This window comes from Montipora foliosa, chromosome 5 (assembly GCF_036669935.1).
Source record: "Montipora foliosa isolate CH-2021 chromosome 5, ASM3666993v2, whole genome shotgun sequence".
NCBI lineage: Eukaryota > Metazoa > Cnidaria > Anthozoa > Scleractinia > Acroporidae > Montipora > Montipora foliosa.
This window is the reverse complement of record NC_090873.1, coordinates 9,970,413-9,990,219: the sequence shown is the minus strand read 5'-3', so window position 1 is coordinate 9,990,219 and position 19,807 is coordinate 9,970,413. Positions and strand designations below refer to the sequence as shown.

General features: G+C 40.3%; 1 protein-coding gene across 1 annotated transcript; it reads left to right on the top strand.

Annotated features, from left to right (window-relative positions):
* The first annotated feature begins 1,200 nt into the window (after positions 1-1,200).
* On the top strand, positions 1,201-17,860 carry LOC138003592 (uncharacterized). Its single transcript, XM_068849725.1, has 7 exons — positions 1,201-2,925; positions 5,197-6,818; positions 8,427-8,472; positions 9,047-9,116; positions 9,955-10,102; positions 10,709-11,015; positions 15,759-17,860. Exons 1-7 carry the CDS (start codon positions 1,245-1,247, stop codon positions 16,088-16,090), a joined length of 4,206 nt encoding a protein of 1,401 aa, XP_068705826.1. The 5' UTR covers positions 1,201-1,244; the 3' UTR covers positions 16,091-17,860.
* The last annotated feature ends 1,947 nt before the right edge of the window (positions 17,861-19,807 follow it).

The window sequence follows — 19,807 nt, the reverse complement described above, 5'->3', positions numbered from 1 at the left end:
GATTTACTGCTTTTATCAATTTTCCTTTCTAATAACGTCGGTTATATTAGATGAGTTTTACTTAAAGGGGCTATTGTTTGTTTGTTATTTTATTTGTTTGAGCAGGTTGAAATTATGGCAGCTATTCAGCTGATGTGGACGTGCTATACCCACCCACCCATATACACTCATAGGACAGCCACAACACCGGGAATTTCATCCCTTACACTTCTCGAATAGTGTGTGGGTTCTTTAACGTCCCACAGGGAACTAATGAACATGGAAGTTATTTGTGGGACGGGACCTCCGGCTTATCGTCCTTATGCGAGAAGACTTGAAAGTCTAACCATTTGGGATGTAATTACAAAGGCAGCACTTTCTCCTCAGTTATTAAAAGACCCTGAGTGTTGGTCCGGCCGGAGTCGAACTCACGACCTCCCACATGGCAGTCCGGTGCTCAGCCAACTGAGCCACATGTTTTGGGGAGATCTTTAGTTAATCGCAAGTTCAAAACTTGAAAATGGTAATGTGGAATTCCTTTACTGTTAAAATTATCGTTACTTCACGAACAAGATGATTCTGAGAAGAAACGACATTTATCTAAGCGATTTGCCATAAACTTGAAAAACGTTGTGCCGACTTTTTTTTGCAAGATTACCCAAGTGCATCTGTGTCAATCTTGTTCATTTGTGTCCATCCATGCTTCTCTTTCCTATTGCTGTATTTGTTTGTCTCATTCTACTTTTTGGGCAATTTTGGTGTCACAAAATTAGTACATCATTTTGCGTGACATAGCCGCTTTAACATTGGATAAAGTGATTGTTCAAAGAAAAGAAGAAAAGGGTTAATTCAAATCAACATACATTATCAATAAGCTATAACAAAGCCCACAGCCCACATCCCTAATCCTATGCTCCCGGCTACTACCTTGGCAGAAACCCATTCCCACTCACCCCTCCCCCACCTTACCTCCTTAGGAATCCAATTAATCCATAAGCTGGCTTACAGGAGCCGTTTATTTTATATTTTATCCTCTTTTAGAGCGTTGTTTGTCATTCACAGGGATGGCATTTTTTTTTCTTGGCGTAGTCCCTGTGGGACTTTCCGCCATCCCTCTGCTCTTGTTTACTTCCGGTCACGTTGATGCTTTTTTAAATAACCAATCAAACTTGCATTCTCGCCCTTTGAGACTGGCTAGCATGCGCAATAAGAAAGGAAGACTCGAGGGGCGACAACATTCGCGTTGTTCAGCTCCTAATTTAAATATGGAGTCCACAGTTGTTCATTCCTTCACGTTAAACCAACTCTTTCGAGACATCTCCAATAAGTTTTCTCCTCTAGAATCAGCGGAGGTTGTGAAGTTGTCGAAGAGCATTTTTGGGAAACACTTTTACTCTCTTCAAAACGAAGATCTGTTGTCATGTCTCAGACGTCTACAAGAGCTAGGTTATGTCTCGAATAGCAAACTCGCTCTCGTCAAAGATTTTGTCGCTTCAAAATCCAGCAACAAGGAGGAAATCAGTGAGACTATTGAAAACTTTATAGCTTCACATCCGCTTCTGTATGATCCGGAGAAACAATTACAAGGAAGGAACGACGATCTCAAGAGGATCACAGCAACACTTGAAGCAGGGCAATCATCCGTTGTTAATTTGCACGGCCCGGGAGGAGTTGGAAAGACAACCCTTGCTCAAGAGATTTCCTCAAAATGGCGTGGAGGAAAGTCTTATATTTTCGATCTAAGAGAGGCAAAAGATATGAGAGCTCTATATTTTAGCGTCATGAACAAGCTAACCCTTACTGTGCGTGTTGGATACGTAGACATGAGTTTTGTAGTGGGAAAAGTCTTGGAGAAAGCTTTTGAAGAAAGCGAGGGGTTGCCTGTGCTTTTTCGTTTTGACAACGTTGAAGAGTTTACCTCGGGACAGGGGAAGGAAGGCACGAACTTAAAAAAATCGTTTATGGAGTTCTTAGAAAAGCTTATAGGATATTATAAAGACAGACAGACGAGAGCTTTAAGGATACTTTTGACGTCAAGGACGCCATTGAATGAGGTCAACAAGGTGGTGGATTATGAACTGAAACCACTGGGAGATAATTTTTCGGAAAAAATCCTTCTTTCTGACGAGCCTACTGACATTAACATGGTGCAAAAAGAGAAGTTGCTTAGTGTCTGCAATGGGAAACCTCTTCTCTTGAAAGGGTTAGCAGCAATTTTGAAACAGGAAAGGAAACGTCCCAGCGACCTGATCAATGAAATTGAGAAATTTATCCGGGATTTTCAAGAGAAAGGGAACACACCGAAGTCCAAGCATGAAGAACTTCAAGAAGCCAAAGAAAAAGCTTATGGTTATGAGGAAGGAGTTGGTCATGGTGAAAAATCTGTGATCCATGAAATGTTCAACACACTACCATCTGACTGCCTGAAAGCATCAGCAGTTTCACTTTCTTTGTTTTGTGGCCCATTCTCTGTCGCCACAGCAGCACAGGTTCTTGGCATTAGTGTGCCAGAAACTGTGGCTCATCTTGAGGGGCTAGAAACCAGTGCCATCATTTCCGTTGTGAACAGAGAAGAAAAGGAATTGATGTACGACATTCATCCACTGTTGAAAAAGTATGCAGATAGCATAAAGGACGATGAACTTTTCGTTGAATCGTACACCAAAGCAAAGGGGTACTTTTATGAGATTTTTATGTCTAAACTGAAAGACATTGCAGGATTTGCAGATGCTGACTATCTTAAAGCGTTTAAGATGTTTACCAGTGACAGTGCGAACTACGAGTTTGCTATAAACATTTCCTTGGAGTCAGGGTTTTTCAGCATACCTGGTGAATTTCGTGACAATGCTATGATTGTGTCACTTGTCAATGCCTTGCTGCCAAATGAAAAGAAATGCGAGCTTTTCAAATCATGGGCGAAAATGTGCAGTGATGACGGAAAGTCAGGTGAGACAAAGATCATACAAAATAATCGGAATTTAAAACAAATAAACTACACTGGCTTTGCTTGCTTTTTTCACCATAATCCATCGCGCTTTGGGCGAGAATTTTTGCGCAGCAACCAGAAGGCAGAACTCTGACATAATCTAAAAAACTTAACAACTCTTAATTAGAACATTTATATTGCATTCTGATACATTTTTCTACTACTTAACATTTAACAGTTGGTTCATGCGTCTAGCTACCTGCGTTCCTCGAGATTCAAAGCACACGAGAAGTTTGTACTGCTTGAAAGATAATTTCTAAGTGCTCTTCAAACTTCGTAATTGCTTCAAATCACGATGAACGGGCGCTTGCCATATTTTCAATGTTAAATTTCAGTTCAGTAACACAAAGCAAGGTTGTGGCCTATTGTAAATTAGCCAATCAAACAGAAAATAATGTATTCAGAAAATAAAACTAAGTTGCACAGATGAATTCACCTGTCAGTTTTCTGACCAATAGAACACGAGATGGCTGAAGCGTGGCAGAATATTTATAGGAATGAATAAACGCTTTAAAGAGTAGTGAAGGGAATTTCCCTTTACGCAACATTGAAAAGAAACTACATTGTAAGTTGATAATGTTATAAATTTTGAGGAAGTTTTTGCCAATTTGTGAAATGAAACTGCTGAAGTCGCTCGTAGGAAAATCTTTTTTTTGAAGGCCTTGGGTAGCTGACGTCATCAGCGTGCACAATTGGAATATGAAGCTCAATTGCCCAATTGAATTTGATTACACGAAGTCTCAAGCTAGTTCTTTAGACAACCCAGCACTCCATTTCAATTTTCAGTTTCAAGTGGAATTTGTATAGTACGTCTTTTGAATGTCGAAAGCGAAGATCACTACTATTTAATAGGTGCATTGTAAGCTTAAACTCTAAATGTTCTGTTACGGACTGGTAAACAACAAATTATCCGTATTAGTTTAATATCCTTGGGATATACTTGTACTTTTTTTTTAACTACCATAGTTCATTGGATAATGCATTTGTTGCGTTTTGATTGGCTTTAGCCATCATGGTATTTGAGATATTATTCCATGCTCCACAGTATCAGTTACTGAAGTAGGGAAGATTTATCCATAATTTTTGGGCGTTTTTGATAAAACAATTATTTCACTCGCGTTTGTTGGATATGAGATTATTATAGCCAACTAAGCACTACGCGCCTCTTGGAATAATAATAATAATAATAATGTTAATTACTGAATTTGGAAAGTGGCAAACCAGTTGAATTTTTTTACTTCTTTGTATTCACTGTAAAGCAGACATAGAGGAAAATGGGATTTTCCTACAATGTCATCATACATGTAATGGTGTTTAGGCGCTAGGGATAAAAGGCACACGTTGGCTTTTACGACATTTTCAATCGATTTGAATAATTGTTTTTGGCTTAAAAAATAATTTAATGAAAATAATAAAATGCATAGGGTTTGTTCGACAAATTATAGTGTGTTTTCGACAAAAGGAACTGCTTATTAATAATGTAACACAGATCCATGATCCCAGATAAAGTGTGTTTTTCAAGTAATTTTTAAAATTTTGTGGGAATGTAGTTCAGAAAGGTCATTACAGAGTTAAATCGTTTCATTTTCTTAAAAAGAAATCATTAAAACTGAATCCAAAATTCATGTATCTTAGTAGTCCATGCATGCATAAAAGAAATATGCTTTAATTGCCCCTTTCAAATGAATGTAGAATACCCATTCGAATTTTGATTTTAAGAGCGAGGTAAAACAGTTATTTCCAGAAATACACGTAATTAAATGCAAGCCGGTCTTGATAATCATCATTAAGTGTTCCCTTGTTCTTCTCTCCGATTTTATCATCACTCGTGTCTTGGAATACAGACAATTAACGGCTGAAAGTGACTCCCAAACGCTGATGATCATCTGAAATCACTACCACTTCTCTTATTGTGAGAAACTGATGGCAAAGTGCTTAAATTGAACGGGACACTTTGTGTTAGATATCAAAACTGCATATTCATTTCTGGACATATAAGTGAGGTAACTTGGTTGCGGTTTTGATAACGTTTCAGTGATTGTCACCACCGACCATATCTTGAAAGAACGCTAGGTTAATTGATCTGTCTGTGTCAATGGACATATATTTTTTTTCTTACTGGACAACTATCGTTCCCTTATCGATGTTTTTGACCAGCATTTGTTGTCCAAAGGTGATTTCCTTGAATCTTTTATGTGATGTTTGTATGACTCTTTGCCTCTCCACTGCAGGCTCACTCTTTCGTGCTCATTTAAAGTGTTCGGAATCCTTGTATGTCCGGGACCAAGACGGGCCTAGTGAGGCTTTTAGAGTGTTGGAACAAGCAGCTAATTCTCTTGGAAAAGTTCAAGATACAACTACGGAGAATTTCACGCTGACCCAAGGTTTGTACTCGTATTGCGAAGGCGAAATCTATTATAAGAAAGCTGATTTCAAGAAGACACTGGAGTGCTTACAGTCATCCTTAGACCTTACGGAAAAGCTGCCGCAAGTTGATGACATTCTTCCCAGGTGTTATAACGCAATGGGTAACTGCTATTACGGCCTCAAAGATCTCACCAAAGCCCTTGAGTTTTACACCAAGGCTCTAAAGATGACCGAGAAAATGTTGAAGAGTGGTGAGTATCATTATAGCTTGCCGGTTTACAAAAATCAAATAGGCACTGTTTATCATGGTCAAGGCAATTACGAAAAGGCCGTTGAATACTACAAAGAGGCAATCAGGCTTTTAAAAGTGCTTGAAATGTCAGATTATGAGGACGAGGCCGATTTTTGCAGGAATCTTGCAAATGCTTATCTCTTTCAAGGAAAATTCGAGGAAGCGATGAAACCAGCTGACAAGGCCTATGAAATACGAAGGAAACGTCTTGGAGATCACCCGGATACAGTGCGAAGCATTTTCCAGCAAGGCGTTATTCAGGCAAACCTACAAGAGCCAGAAAAAGCGTTACATTTGTTCCGGAATGCTTGGGAAATGGAGAAATCACTGATACCGGGGAACCATAGCAAGGTTTGGAAAATGCTTATTGACAGTATCATTTATTTGATGGCGGATGATGGTCAGAAGACGGAGTTTAAGAAGGAGGCTTTGGCGTTTTGTCAGCGTTTCTGGAAAGAGGAGAGGGAGGGCTCCAGCTTTGGCTTTACTGAGCAGAACAGAGTCATCATTGACACTGTATTGGAGCTTTTGAGAGATATGGAAGGAGAGGAAAATGTAAAGCATGAGTATGAAAAACAGGAATTGTGGTTTTATGATGGATTCCTGGGTGAAAGCGAAACAGATTTTTATACAACGTTCGATGAGGCAACGGACAATGAAGAGCTCAACGAAATGTTGAATAACAGAGTTGAGCTCTTGGACAAGATTCTTAACCTCTGCATTCGACTTAACATGCACGAGAGTCGTTTAAAGCATACCAGACTCAAGTTAAATTTGTACAGGAAAGTTCTTTTCAAGGCAAACTTTGTCGGTGAGGAAGGAAACAAGAAAGAAACCCTCAGAAGAAAAGTAGAACAACTGTATGGAGATGAAAGAGAATTCCAAAAAACCCTTCTGACTTCCTGGCGAGCGCAATGGGAAAAAAGGGAAGGCATTGAAGAGACAACGGAGACGAGCTTATTGGCCAGAGAAAGAGCAATAAGAGGTATCCTTCAACTGTGCTTAGACCTTAACGAAAAGAAGCTTCACAGATGGTACGGAGAGCAAGCCTTATTATTCTATGAAGAACTGTGGAGGAGGAAAGGGGAAGTAATGGACACACGGACGACGAAGATCTTTCTTCGTGAAGTCATAGCTTTGGCTTCATCGGTAGGAGATTATGAAAGAATACATCTCTATCAAGATACCTTGCAGGTTAGTTAGTTTTCTAGTGGTAAAAGACGATGAATTTGAAGCCTACGCAAAATCTTTGGTAAATGTTTTTGTCAACCCCCAAACGAAGCATCGTTTAAATTAAATTCATTTAAGGAATGCATTAAAACGTAATTGGGTCATACCATGCTATATTCCCTCGTATCAGTAACGCTTTAGTGGTCTTCGTTTTTATGTCGGTGTAAGTTTATATTTGATAGTTTTATTCTGTATTATACTGGCCACGTATTATTAGTCTTAAAATTGGTAGCCTTGCCTAGTTTTTCTTTATTTAGACACCCCTTTCATGGGAATCATCCTACCGAACCTTAACCTAACCTAAATGTATGATTTTTGGTGAAGATATCTATTCCTGGGCCATTTTTTTCGAAGCAGGGAAAGTGATAAACCAAGGGTGAGCACTATGATAACCAATGTTTATCGGAAAACCCTGATCGAACTGGATCGAGCAGAAAGTGATGCCAAAGACTCACCAGTTTTAGAATGTGCAATGCGTGTGTACGCGGCTGAATTAATATGCAGCAAGGGGGTTTCGCTCTTTCAGACTGTTAAACTCGTGGTTTGCATGTACAATAAGCTGCATTTACACGCTTTGATTTTATTAAGCCAGTGAGTAAACGACGCCACTTTCCCCTAGATCCAACCCTTTGAGGTCCAAGTGGTCAGTTTTGAACGTGGGTAATCGCGCACCGCGAAATTCAGAACTTACACTCGAAGTAAACTGCCTTTAGTTAAAAATCAAGCTCAACGTTTTGCCAGTAAGGCGTTAAGCAAACACTTTCAAAATCTGAAGAAAACAGGAGGCGATATTTTCATCATAGTAGCACTTTAACGATGAAGGCTTGATTGTTAATGTTTTGATACCACGAAAAATGCGTGGAAAGTTTTTTTTTAACCCTGTCCAAACGGGAAATGTTTGGCGACCAAACACCACCAAACAATGTTGGTGACCAAACATTTTACGGTTTAGCCACCTTGTTTGTTGCTGTTTGATCGTGGTTGGTCGTGTTTGATAAAATTTCAAAGCCATCAAACATTCGATCGAACAACTTAAAACATTTATTTTGTTCTCGAAGTTTTGTTCGTTTGGACAGCCGTATCAAACGTGTTTGTCGTGCGCATGCGTACCACGCTTGCGCAACCGCTTGTATCCACGTATTTACGTATTTACGTATTTGTGACCCACAGTTCTTTGCTTGTGGAGTTTGATCTGAGTTAGATCAAACGTGTTTTAACCGTTTGGCCAGTCATTTCAACATCATGTTTGGTCACCATACAATGTTTGATATTGTTTGGTCGCCAAACATTTCCCATTTGGATAGGCCTTTAAGATACATTGGTTGTAATAATCAATACTTCAAGAAAACAATGAGTAAAAACCGACCAGCATGCACTGCTGTTGAACATCGTTCAATGCCCACGCACCTTGCACATTAATGTCCATAAACACGTTCTAGATTGCACTCATTCCCAGGATTAACTGTAGGCTCTTAGCTAATCAGATTTTATGTTAGAGAGTATATTGTACAATAATGTAAGTAATTTGGTGCCTACATCTCATGTTCACACATATATTCTTCATCTTAACAGAGGTTCATCAACACTGGAGACAAACCAGCCACCTTGGGACCCGAAGGTACCGTTACATTTTGGAATCCTTTCTTCTTGGTAACAATATGTTTTATGTACAAGGCGGAGAGGACGTTGATAGGTTTTTTGGGTGTCTTTGGGACATGGGAGAGCACTTACTTAAGGTCATTTTGACCTCCGTGAAAACTACCAGAAAGATAATTCCACATTACACATGTATGAATAGGTTGCCCACTGATTGCCTTAGGAAGAAAGTATGCCGTTATAGATTATATTTATAAACAGTCTACCTGTGAATTATCGTGGCTTTTAAGTGTAATTGTGTTCATGTGGCTTGAAAACAGTGATCTGGGTTTTGCAGACATTTGGTATTACTGATGAATGCGCATAGTCATCTCTTGGTGCAAGGGCTTTTTGGCATTCACATATCTAAGACAAAAGATTTCGGAAGAGCAGTGGGATGTGTATGAAGACAAGGTCGACTCCATCCTCGCCTTTATAAAAAGGCCAAGTAACTATAAGCATTAAATTCCGGTTGAAATGGCCAATTAGTCGTTTTTGATTGCTTATAATCTTTCACAATCTTTTAACCTTCTTTTCGTTTATGTTATAAACCCAAGCGCCCTTCTTGAACAAAGCCACTTCGGTACAAGGGATTGTCAGTGGAGAGGATAGCAAAGTTATATGCAGGTAAATGCGGTCTTTGGAATTTGGAATTACGGATTGTGATATGCCGTTAAAAATAACGCAATCGCAATGCTCCACCGTTTACTATAGAACAACAGCAGGGCTGGCGCAATGGTGAGCAGAGCACTCGCCTTCCACCAGTGTGCCTGAGAGCGATTCCCGGGTTTGTTGATTCTGTACTCTGCTCAGAGAGGTTTTTCCGCGGGTACTCCGGGAGCGTTTACCATTTGTCAACAAAAACCTAAAATTCCGGTTGGAAATTCAAATGGTACAGCTCATTCCACCAGAAAGTTTCCGAAAAAGATGGAAATCTACAGATGTATTCCTCTTTACCCGTTCCAACCGAAATGACCGGAAAAATCCTGTACCTTTTGTAAACTCCCACTCGACCCGGTTCACGTCCTCCTCTTTTCCCGCCTTTCGACACTGTAGATGCAGCCGCCATTTTGATTTGTTATTGTTCTCTGCTAGCCGCGAGAGAGTCCGGCTTGGCGAAACGCCACACCTAGAAAATCCTGTACCATTACGAGCGTTACATTCCAAATTTTCCATGCAAATGGTAAACGCTCCGGTTTTCCCCATATCTGAACTGCCGATGCCTACAACTGAGTACCAGTGTATCACACCACAACTCCAGAAACTCATTGTCCTTCCCTTTGGGAGAGAGGTGTGGATTTTTTAACGTCCCAAAGTGCTTTTACGCAAGCGCTGTGGTGTAGGTCCTGCGGTTTATCGTTTTATACAAGGCAAGAAATGTCTGTTATTCAGAAAGGATTTGCAAGAACCGGTTTTTTAAACTGTTCAAGAAGTTATCCAACAACTAAGCTGTCTTTGGAAATAGGTTTGACGTCGACACCTTAATCAGGAACAACCTGGAAGTTCGTGTGACCAGCGACCAGGTGGAGGTTCGCAGCACTCGAGAAACCACGGGAAAGAACTTGTTGTCTCCACCATTTTCAAAATTGCCTACTCGCATTGTAGATCATCAGGTAAGCGCTCACTTAGACACTTGTGTCCAAAAATTCACCAAAGTAGATGCACGCTCAATTGTGACATCCAACGCGAAGTGTCCCTTTAACTTCAAGTCTAAAGCAGGAGATCATCAAGAGAAACCTCTATCTCCCATACTTGGCCTAGGAGTCGACCCTTTCCCGAGTATATTTATTTATAGAACGCCTCCCTTGGGAGATCGAGCACGCCCACTTTTGTAAAAGCCAATCAAAACAAAGCTACCGCAGCGTCAAGGGAAATATCATACTCTTCGCGGGAAAAACCTGTTCCTAAAATTAACAGTAATGTAGCAGCTCTCTTACCGTGTAATGTGATTGGCTCGCTACTCAGGGCAAAAACAAGACAGTGATGTAGCAGCTCTCGTAACCTATTTTCTGCCTATTTTTCTTCTTTGTTCCTAATTTTTGGTAAATGGCACATTCCTCGCAACCATATCTAGCTCTTTCCGCTTGTTACCTAGACACTATTTTTGCTTTTAATTGTCCTTGTTGAATTGAACCGTTTTTAGGTGGCCAAAGGGGCACCCAGAGCACAACTTTGCTCAACGGATAATTTTACTGAAGCATTTTATATTTTCTTGTCAGAAAACACCTGTGGAGTTCTTTGGTTTGCCTTTTTCTGATACCACATTTGATGACATTCCTTTTGATGGTCAGTATGGCATCCTCACTGCGTGCGAAGGAGTGTTACAGGAGATCAAAAGAGAGCACATTTACGATAAATACCTGAAATTGAAATCAGAAATGGGTTTAAGAGCAGCAAAGGAGAGTTTTCTAGCGGAACTTTCGAAGCTGCCTCAGGAATACAAAGAAAGATGCTTTGACAATATCGTCAGTGCACTAGGAGAAGGCGGTGAGGGTCTGGAGGGTATAAGATATCGTCTTCTTGAAGGTGCGTAGGTTTTCGTAAAGAAAGAAGTTTATTACGATTCTTAGTGTTTTGAACATGAGAGTCTTTTCATTTTGTACGTTGAAGGAAATCGATTGATAGTCTTCATAAGAAGGTCGTCAAAGTAATATTGAAAATGAATTATGCACAGTTGTTCTTATGCTTACGATGTCGTGAAAAACCTTAATTTGGTAAAACAATTTGTATTTTTCACGGTGAGTGCCGGGTATTGTAATGTAATGAAATGCATGCCGAGCGAGAAAGAAAACAATTGCTTTGCACGCCATCCATGTTCGTTTTGCGTTTTGGTACAGTGGTACAGGCTTAGAAATGTACCAATGAAAATAACGGATTGAGGAACATGCAAACCAGCAGAAGGAAACTGTACTTGAGTATTCACATGCGTACCAGAGAGGTTGAGCAAGTGAATATCCAGATGCTAGTAACGTTGAAGATGTACCCATTTAGCTTCAAGAGCCTTAGGTCGTTTATCAAGGTTCTTCATGGACTATGTTTTTCGCTGTTCTGCGGGCTCTACAAAGTTATGCTCCTCAGATTTCAAATGAAACTATTGATGTTGAAGGTATAACGCACCTGTAAAGATTGATGATAGATTTGTCGCTTGGTAACGGGGAAGACTGAGAACAACTGACAAATCAGAGTCATACGCACCTTCAACATCAGTAGTTGCATTTGAAATCAGAGACACTTGACTTTGCGGTAGAGCCCGCTGACCAGCGGGAAACATAGTTCATGAAGAACCTTGATAAACGACCTAAGGCTCTTGAAGCTGGGTGAGTGACCTACAATCCTCGCCAAAAATCCTTGAAACAGCCCCTTCCCCTGCACAGTGTTGAGATGACATTTTACTGTTTGACTGGCTGCAACAACATTGAAAGGGAGGGGACGAATACGGTGCGAGAATGTTGAAAGTGTTTCAAGGTTTTTGTCGAAGATTGTAGATCCACAAGAGTTTTTGTTTTTGTTTTTTTTTTTGTATTTCATTTATTTTTATTGTTTACGTTTAGTAATAACAAAACAAATGACTACATTAGGACAACACTAAGCTACAACACACACACGCACAAACTACATTAAGGCTACCTAAGCTGATAACAACAAACTGAGAATATTAAGTTAACACGTTTCGACGAGGCCGCGAGGGTTGTGAACACTTCTGCAAATACGTTATTGCCCTTGTCTACAATACTTGCCCCACTTTTGAAGATGAAAAGCCAAACTCTTTCCACTTTTTGAAATAGCAGTCTCCAACTCATAAACAGCTTTAATTCTGGAAGTACATACTCGGAGAGATGGTACGAGAGCGTTGATTCTACAATAATATACGTACTGCTTAGCAATAAGCAGGACGTGATTAAAAAACAAGAAATCCTCTTTGCGCTCCCAACTACCAAAAATCATATCAGCCTTAATAAGTAAATCTACTTTAACACCAAGATCATTAAGCCAGTCCGAGAGATCCTTCCAGAACGAGAGAACATAGGGGCAGGAAGTAAACAAGTGCTCTAGAGATTCGTCCGCATCTTCACAAAAGGAACAGTCAGATGATAGTTTTATACCAACCTTTTTCAAATAGACATTCGTTACTAAATATCTATTTAATATTTTGTACTGAAATTGTCGAGTCTTTGAATCCATTGCAACAGTGAAAGGAAGGCTATAAATCTTCTTCCAATCTAAAACGACATTAGCATATTCTGCTTCGTATTTCGATTGAGCTGTCGGTTGTTTAATAACGCTAGAGCGAAGTTCTTTGTACACGGCCTTAGAAACCACTTTGCTAAGCGCTACATTTTGACCATTCAAACAAAGTTGAGTATGGTTCTCTGAATGAAAAGGCTGTAGATTGACATACTGATATATCTGTAAAGACTGACGATACTCTGTTGGCAAAGCATCGCACAATGCAATTAATTGGAAGGCGTCGAGAGGTGATATATCTAATTTTCAAAAATCACAGCAGGGTGCCAATCCATTTTTTCCGAGCGCTAAATCACCTAATGAAATTATCCCTTTATCAACAAGTCTACGATTATAAACAGACTTACCATCAACGCAAACATGCTTATTATTCCAAATAATAACTTCGGACAGTGTTTCTTGCGAAATATCGTAACTATTGATCCTACTCGCGACTGAACATTGCGCAAAGCAGTTAAGACATTCTTCGTAGAACCTCGGAAGCTTCACTCGCAATTTCTTCACATCAAAATTGCAGCTTAAAATGAATTTACCTCCAACCGATTTCAAATAATACGATAGAATGGTCTTCCAGCTGCTAGGCACATTACTCGCGAAAACCTTATAGCATAGTATTCTCTGAGTCTTAATCATAGATTCCAAGTGTGGAGCTTTAAGACCGCCATCCTCAATGTCATTGATAAGCGTTAGACGTTTAACTTTATCTTTACCCTTCCAAATAAAATCGAAAATTAATTTATTTGCCTCAGATATAATCTCTTTGTTAAGGCTTATCATACCAGCACGATACATAAATATTGGAACTACAAATGTCTTAACGATCTGAAAACTGCCTATAACGGTTAGGTGTCTCCACTTCCATATCTTTAATTTTGTTTTGATGGAGTCGATTATTTCATCAAAGTTTAGCTTCTGTTTAAGACGATAATCATATGAGAAGTATACCCCTAAGATTTTCAAGGCTTTCTTGACTTTGATATCTTGCAATTCATAATCATCACTTACTGCAGGATCTTGATTACCCAAAAACATTATTTCCGATTTCTCAAAATTAATCTTGAGACCTGAAAGCAGACCGAATTATTTTACAAGCTTAAGAAAATTAACTAGAGAGCAATCGTCCCGCAAAAAAAGCTGTCAAGTCATCAGCAAAGAGTCCCATTTTGATTTCCTCATTATTAACATCGATTCCTCGAATGCTTTTGTCACTACGGAGATTGATTGCTAATATTTCCATACAAATAACGAACAGATATGCCGAGAGGGGGTCCCCTTGTCGCACACCTCTCTGCACTTGAAAGGGTCCGGTAGAAAAACCATTATTTAAAACACAGCTCGAAATATTATTATAGAATGTATATACCCACTGTTTAAAGGACGGGCCAAAATTAAAAACAGAGAGGGCCTCAAAAATAAAGTTTTTGTTGCTCTCTAAATGGGTAGAGCATCCGCCCGGTGTTATAGAGGCATCATGATAAGTTCGATTCCAGCTTAGATCTCAAATTTTAAAAATGTTTTGTCACTCGTTGCCAACTGCCAAACACCTAATGCTACCATCCTTCTCAAGGGCGCAGTACACCTTCATCATCAATAGTTGCCGTTCTTCTGGATATTCACTGGTTCAGCTTCGCGGCTACGCATGTAAAAACTCATTAACAAGTATAGTCTGCCTTCTGCTGCTTTGGATCTTGTTAAATCCATTATTCTGATAAGTACATAAACAATGGAGTTTTTTGTGTCATCTTACTCGAGGCTGTGAAACGACACCTGGCCATAGTTGTTGAAAAGGTGGATAACGCTATCCACCGGATAAATCACTATCCACTGGATAGCGCAAATGGTTTCGCTATGACTTATCCACTGGGTAGTGATTTATCCGGCGGATAGCGCTTTCCATCGTTTGAACAACTTGGGCCAGGGGCCCCTTTCTCAAAAGTTCCGAAAGTCAAGTTTCCAAACTACGATAACTACGATTGGCTTACTCTGGAAAGCAGGTCCAGTAATATGTTTAAAGAACAGAACAAACAAAATATTTGCGAAGTTTCATGCCTTGAAACGTTTCCCTTTTGAAGATACCGAGGGATTTATGTCACCCGGAGGGGCGGAGCGGAGGGGTTGGCGCAGTGGTAAGATCTCTGCCTTCCAACCCTAAGGTCCCGGGTTCCATTCCCGGTTCTGCCGAGAGTGGAATATTTGGCGACCTTCTTTCCCGCTGAAGTTCACTCAGCTTTCCATCCTTTCCGAGGTCGGTAAAATGAGTACCAGCATGCATGGACTGCTTAGAAGCGGCTGCAATTTGCGCCTGTATATGCTTCCAGTCCGCTGGGGGTAAATTGATCATTGTAAAGCGCCTTTGAGACGTTTGTGATAAAGGCGCTATATAAATGCACCACTTTACTTTTTTTTTTTACCCGAAATACGCCCGAAATGGTTTCGGGACCTTTGAGACACGGGCCCCTGATCTTAAACCGATCAACCATTCATATATGAACAGAAATGCGCGTAAATGCTCGCTCAAGTTTGATGACTGACAAAGTGTCCTACTAAGTCTTCGCGTAATCTACATAAAGTAAATTCTCGAATTAGCGTACAGCTTCAAATTAGCGCTCCGGGTCAAGTTTTGCTATTGCAGTTTTATTTTACTATCGTGTTGCATTTTGGGTTCAATTCAAATAAAGACTGTTGTTATATTAAGGCTGAAAATTGAAAAATTATTTAAGTGCCCCCCTTCAAATAAGCGGCTCCATTCGAATAAGCGCCCCCTTCTCACCTTAGGAAATTAAATAAGCGCCCGGGCGCTAATTCGAGCATTTACGGTATTCACAAAGACAAGATCAACGTTAGCGTCATGGTTATTTGTTTTTGTTTGAGTTTTCGGGACTGTTTAGGTTTACTAAAAAATGGACATTGTTTCATTTTGTCACCTGCAAACGAGGACAGGATTAATGTTACATGTAAGTTTGGGGAGAGCGAAAGTGAGACACTTCACTAGCATCTATATGAATTTAATTTGCCTTACATTAGCTCGAGCCAAGATCAAAGAACCAATCATGGATCACCGTAACATTTGTGATGTGGTTGCGGATGAAATACCAGAAGGATTCGCTTGGAAAACTCTGGCAAGACGTCTCAAACCACCGATTCCAGAATGTGCTATTGATGAAGTACTTGAGGCGGAAGGAGGGTCTCCAAAGGAATGCTGTCGAATTGCGCTCAGGAGATGGTACCAGAGATTTACGGCCCAAGCAACAAGTCAAGAGCTCATGCGGTGTCTCACAAATATGGGTTTCGCAAGCCTTAATTGGCATATAATGAAAGAACTCGACCTTGTATCATTCAAAGATATGCCAGTCTGAGAGGTGACTAGTCATGCATCAGTTCACTTGCGGAAAGTGCACGTGGACATTGATGATCAGTAGCATGATCAACTTAACTAGATTTAACACCCGGTTCCAGTTGTTTAAAGGCTTGTTTACTTTATCTGCTGGATAAGTCACTATCCTACAATTTCAATATCTGCAAAGATATTTGTATTTGAGCACGTAGCCGTTGATATGAACAGTCACTCTAAGCACATGTAAGTAAAAAGTTTGGCCATCGTTTAATCCTAGGGAGCGAAACAATTTCTCGTTAGGTTTACATGCAGAAACTTTGGTCTGGGCTGTTGCTCGTCAATGGTTGAACGAAGTGGCTGAAAGCCCAGGTGCCACCATGTTTGTTTTCTGTTTCCTATATATGCTACTGGGACTTTCTGAGTGAAAGTACTTGACATGGTGCTAGAATCGATATCTCCCTAGCTCTTGGATCTTCAAGAAACTAGGAAGGTCTTCGTGCATTGAAGAGCCGACCGCAAGGTTGAAAATTTTGCGTGTAAAATTAGACTACGAGCAGACCCTGTTTCGCCGCTCAGTTCATTAAACGCGACGCGAAAAGGAAAACCCACGCGATAACAACATGATCATGCGAAATCTGCACTCGAGCGTTGTTCTCGTGCCTGTTTTCTGTTTCGCCTTGCGCTCCACGAATTGAGTGGCGAAAAAGGGACTTTTCGTAGTGTGCTAACTAGGCGGCGATAGGGAAACTTCTTGCAGTCCAATATAAAACAAATACAGAAAACATATCCCATTGCGATGATCCGTTTTTGAAGGATCTTCCTAGTGCTAGAAAATTCCTTCTACCATGTTCCTTAGAAAAGTCCCTTGGAGAGAAAGTGGTGGCCAGGAGAAAGCGGTGGAATAATTAGAGGACACCCTCTCCTTGCCACCACTCCAGCGGGCGTCGTCTCTTAATTAACCATGTCCTCAACAATCAGACGGATTGGAGCTCTCCAACCATATCTGCTCTATGTCTTTGCGTTTGAGGCAACAAATTTTTGGATAAGTGTAAACTGCGCACTTGCGCACAAGCATTGTCCAGTGACCAGACATGAGTGCTTTTTTTCCCGATTCGGTGAAGTTATTTTGTATCCGGCCGTTCTGAACCCCCTGTCGTTTTGAATATGCAGACAGGAGTAAAAGTGGCATAGCGACAAACGCTAAAGCCATAAAAGAGTCATCCAGGCCTTCGATTATACCATAATAAACAGGGTATGAGACTAAGGTATCAAGTTCCTAAAATATTCCCGCTTTTATCAACTTTGTACATTCTAGTGCGAGTTGCTGCCAAAATTTCCGTACGCTTCTCCCCAGTTTTCAGAAAAAAAAACAGCATAATGCTACAATCATGTTAGTATTATGCCAGCATTACGCCTGATGCTCCAGATATAGTATTATTCTCAAAATTATGCGGGCATAATCCGACAGACCCTAACAAGAAGCGGATTGTAGATTGCAGCTTGTAGGTTGGATTAATCAAGCCAAAAGAAGAAATCAAAACGATCCTTTCAATTTTCATTAGCGTCCTTTACAGTGCGTCGAAGTGTCTGAGTCTCTTAGTTCTGAACAGCATCATCAGGGTTGAAGAGAACTTTTCCTCATGCGCATGGTCAGAATCAACGGTCAGTTGAATAGGCTACAATACTCGTCAAAAATCTTGAAACACTTGTGTCTGTTTCCCCTTCACCAATGTTGATTTGGGTATCACAGTGGTCTCAGTGCTTCAAAACACGCGTGGCTCAACATTGGGGAGGGAGAAGGCACATTTCGGGGTGGGGGGGGGGGGGGGGGAGGGGGGAAACAGTGTGAAGTAGAAATCTCAGGATTTTTCCAGAAAATTCGAGAGAAACGGTGTCTAATTCAACGATTTGTGACGAGTATTGTAGTTTCGAATTGTGCAGCAACAAAAGAACAAAGTCGAGGTTCAGGGGAATAATTTGCATTTTCCTTTCTTTTGAGCAATAAAAAATGCTAATTATTCCCCCTTAACCTCGACTCTCTTCTTTTGTTGCTGCACAATTCAAAACTAACCTATTTCCATTGCATTCGAAAATGCAAGGGTAGATAGGTCGAGGAATACCCTCTACAAGGAAATTTCAGGTTTAATTAAAAAACAAAACATCGAAGAGCAACGCTTTTGTCAGAACCACAATTCCCCTTATGAAATTTTTAATCCCCCTTATAAAATGTTTATATATTTTTATTTAAAAACGTACTCGGGGTATTCGCGTCAAACGTTGGTGCCGATAAACCACTGCCTATCTTTTGTTTTATTTAAAGGAGCTGTGAAATAGCATTTCAGCTCATTCTAAAGTTGGTATATTCTTGTAGGAGTAACAGAATTCATACAAAATGTAATTAAGTCGTTTCAAAATCTTCGAAGAAGATTCATCCTTCTAGTGCATGATTGTTCGTAAGAAAAAATAGAATAAACTCTACAAGCTTAAGTAAATTTTAAGCTTAAGAAACAAACAACAGAATCACTGCCCATCTTTCGTTTCATTTAAAGGGGCTATGAAATAACATTTTACCTATTACAAAGTTGACGTATGCTTGTAGGAGTAACAGAATTTATACAAAGTGTATTTATTTAGTCTTTGTGAAAATCGTTGATTTGCTTGTGCTGCATGATTACATGTTAGACGAAATAAAATAAAAAGGTAAAACGCCTCTTTCACCCACGGTAGAAAGGTTGGCAAGAAAGCGAATTAAACTTACTTATTTCATACACAGTTTACAACTACTTGTCTTGGCATTGCAATGGCTTATTGATCCCTTCCTAAACATGCGGAGTCGCGGACTCCATTATTCAATCTCATTATTTCATTCTTTGTTTATCAATTTTTCACGCCGAAAACCTTTTTGGTCCATAACAATATTTTCAACATGCATGTGGTCTTTGCACTATTGCTTGCGTGTCTTTCCTATCCTGATTTGAATTTGCTTCGTGACTCAAGTCTTCGTTCCTCTAGCCCTATGCGCAGACATTCTTTTGGCTCGTCACGCAATCTTTTCTCCCCAACGAACCTCTGCTGAAACTGTGACGAGCCACATTCCTTTCCTTCTGTTAAGTAAGTGTCATCTAGAGACCACGTGCGAGTTATAGAGGAACCAATTGGCTCTGTGTAGATTGCTCCCCTGGGAGCACCAATAAAACTTGCTCACAGGGAACGAAGCTGTTCCAAGATAGTCCTCAAGGCCCGGGGAAATGACTTCAACATTTGCTTGTGCTTCGATTTTGTTGAACAGCGATGGTGAAGCCGTTTGCAAATATGTAAATATCAACAAATCTCAGACCGGGTACAGAAATTTCAAGCCTTTATGCTTTTGGGTCACGAAAGATTGCGTGACGAGTCACAAGAGGCTATCGTTCCTCTTGAACAGCTGTCGGGGATTGAAGTGCTCCTGCCTTACTGCAAAAGAAACGTGGCGTCCTTGTCATCACCGAAAATAAGCTGAGTGCATAACGCACCCGTTGTTGAAAGACCAACACCTAACGATTCTTAAGGTTATTGCTGTGGCAAAAAAGGATGTGCTGGCTGTTCTACAAACCGGTTTAGGTAAATCCTTGATGTATCAAATCATTGCCCCGCCTCCAGTGTTTAAGACTGATGCATTGTCGGCATGCTTATGAACCAAGTCTCGATTGTATTAGTACTAGTGATATCGCCTCCGAGACCACGTGAACAAGTTGAGAAA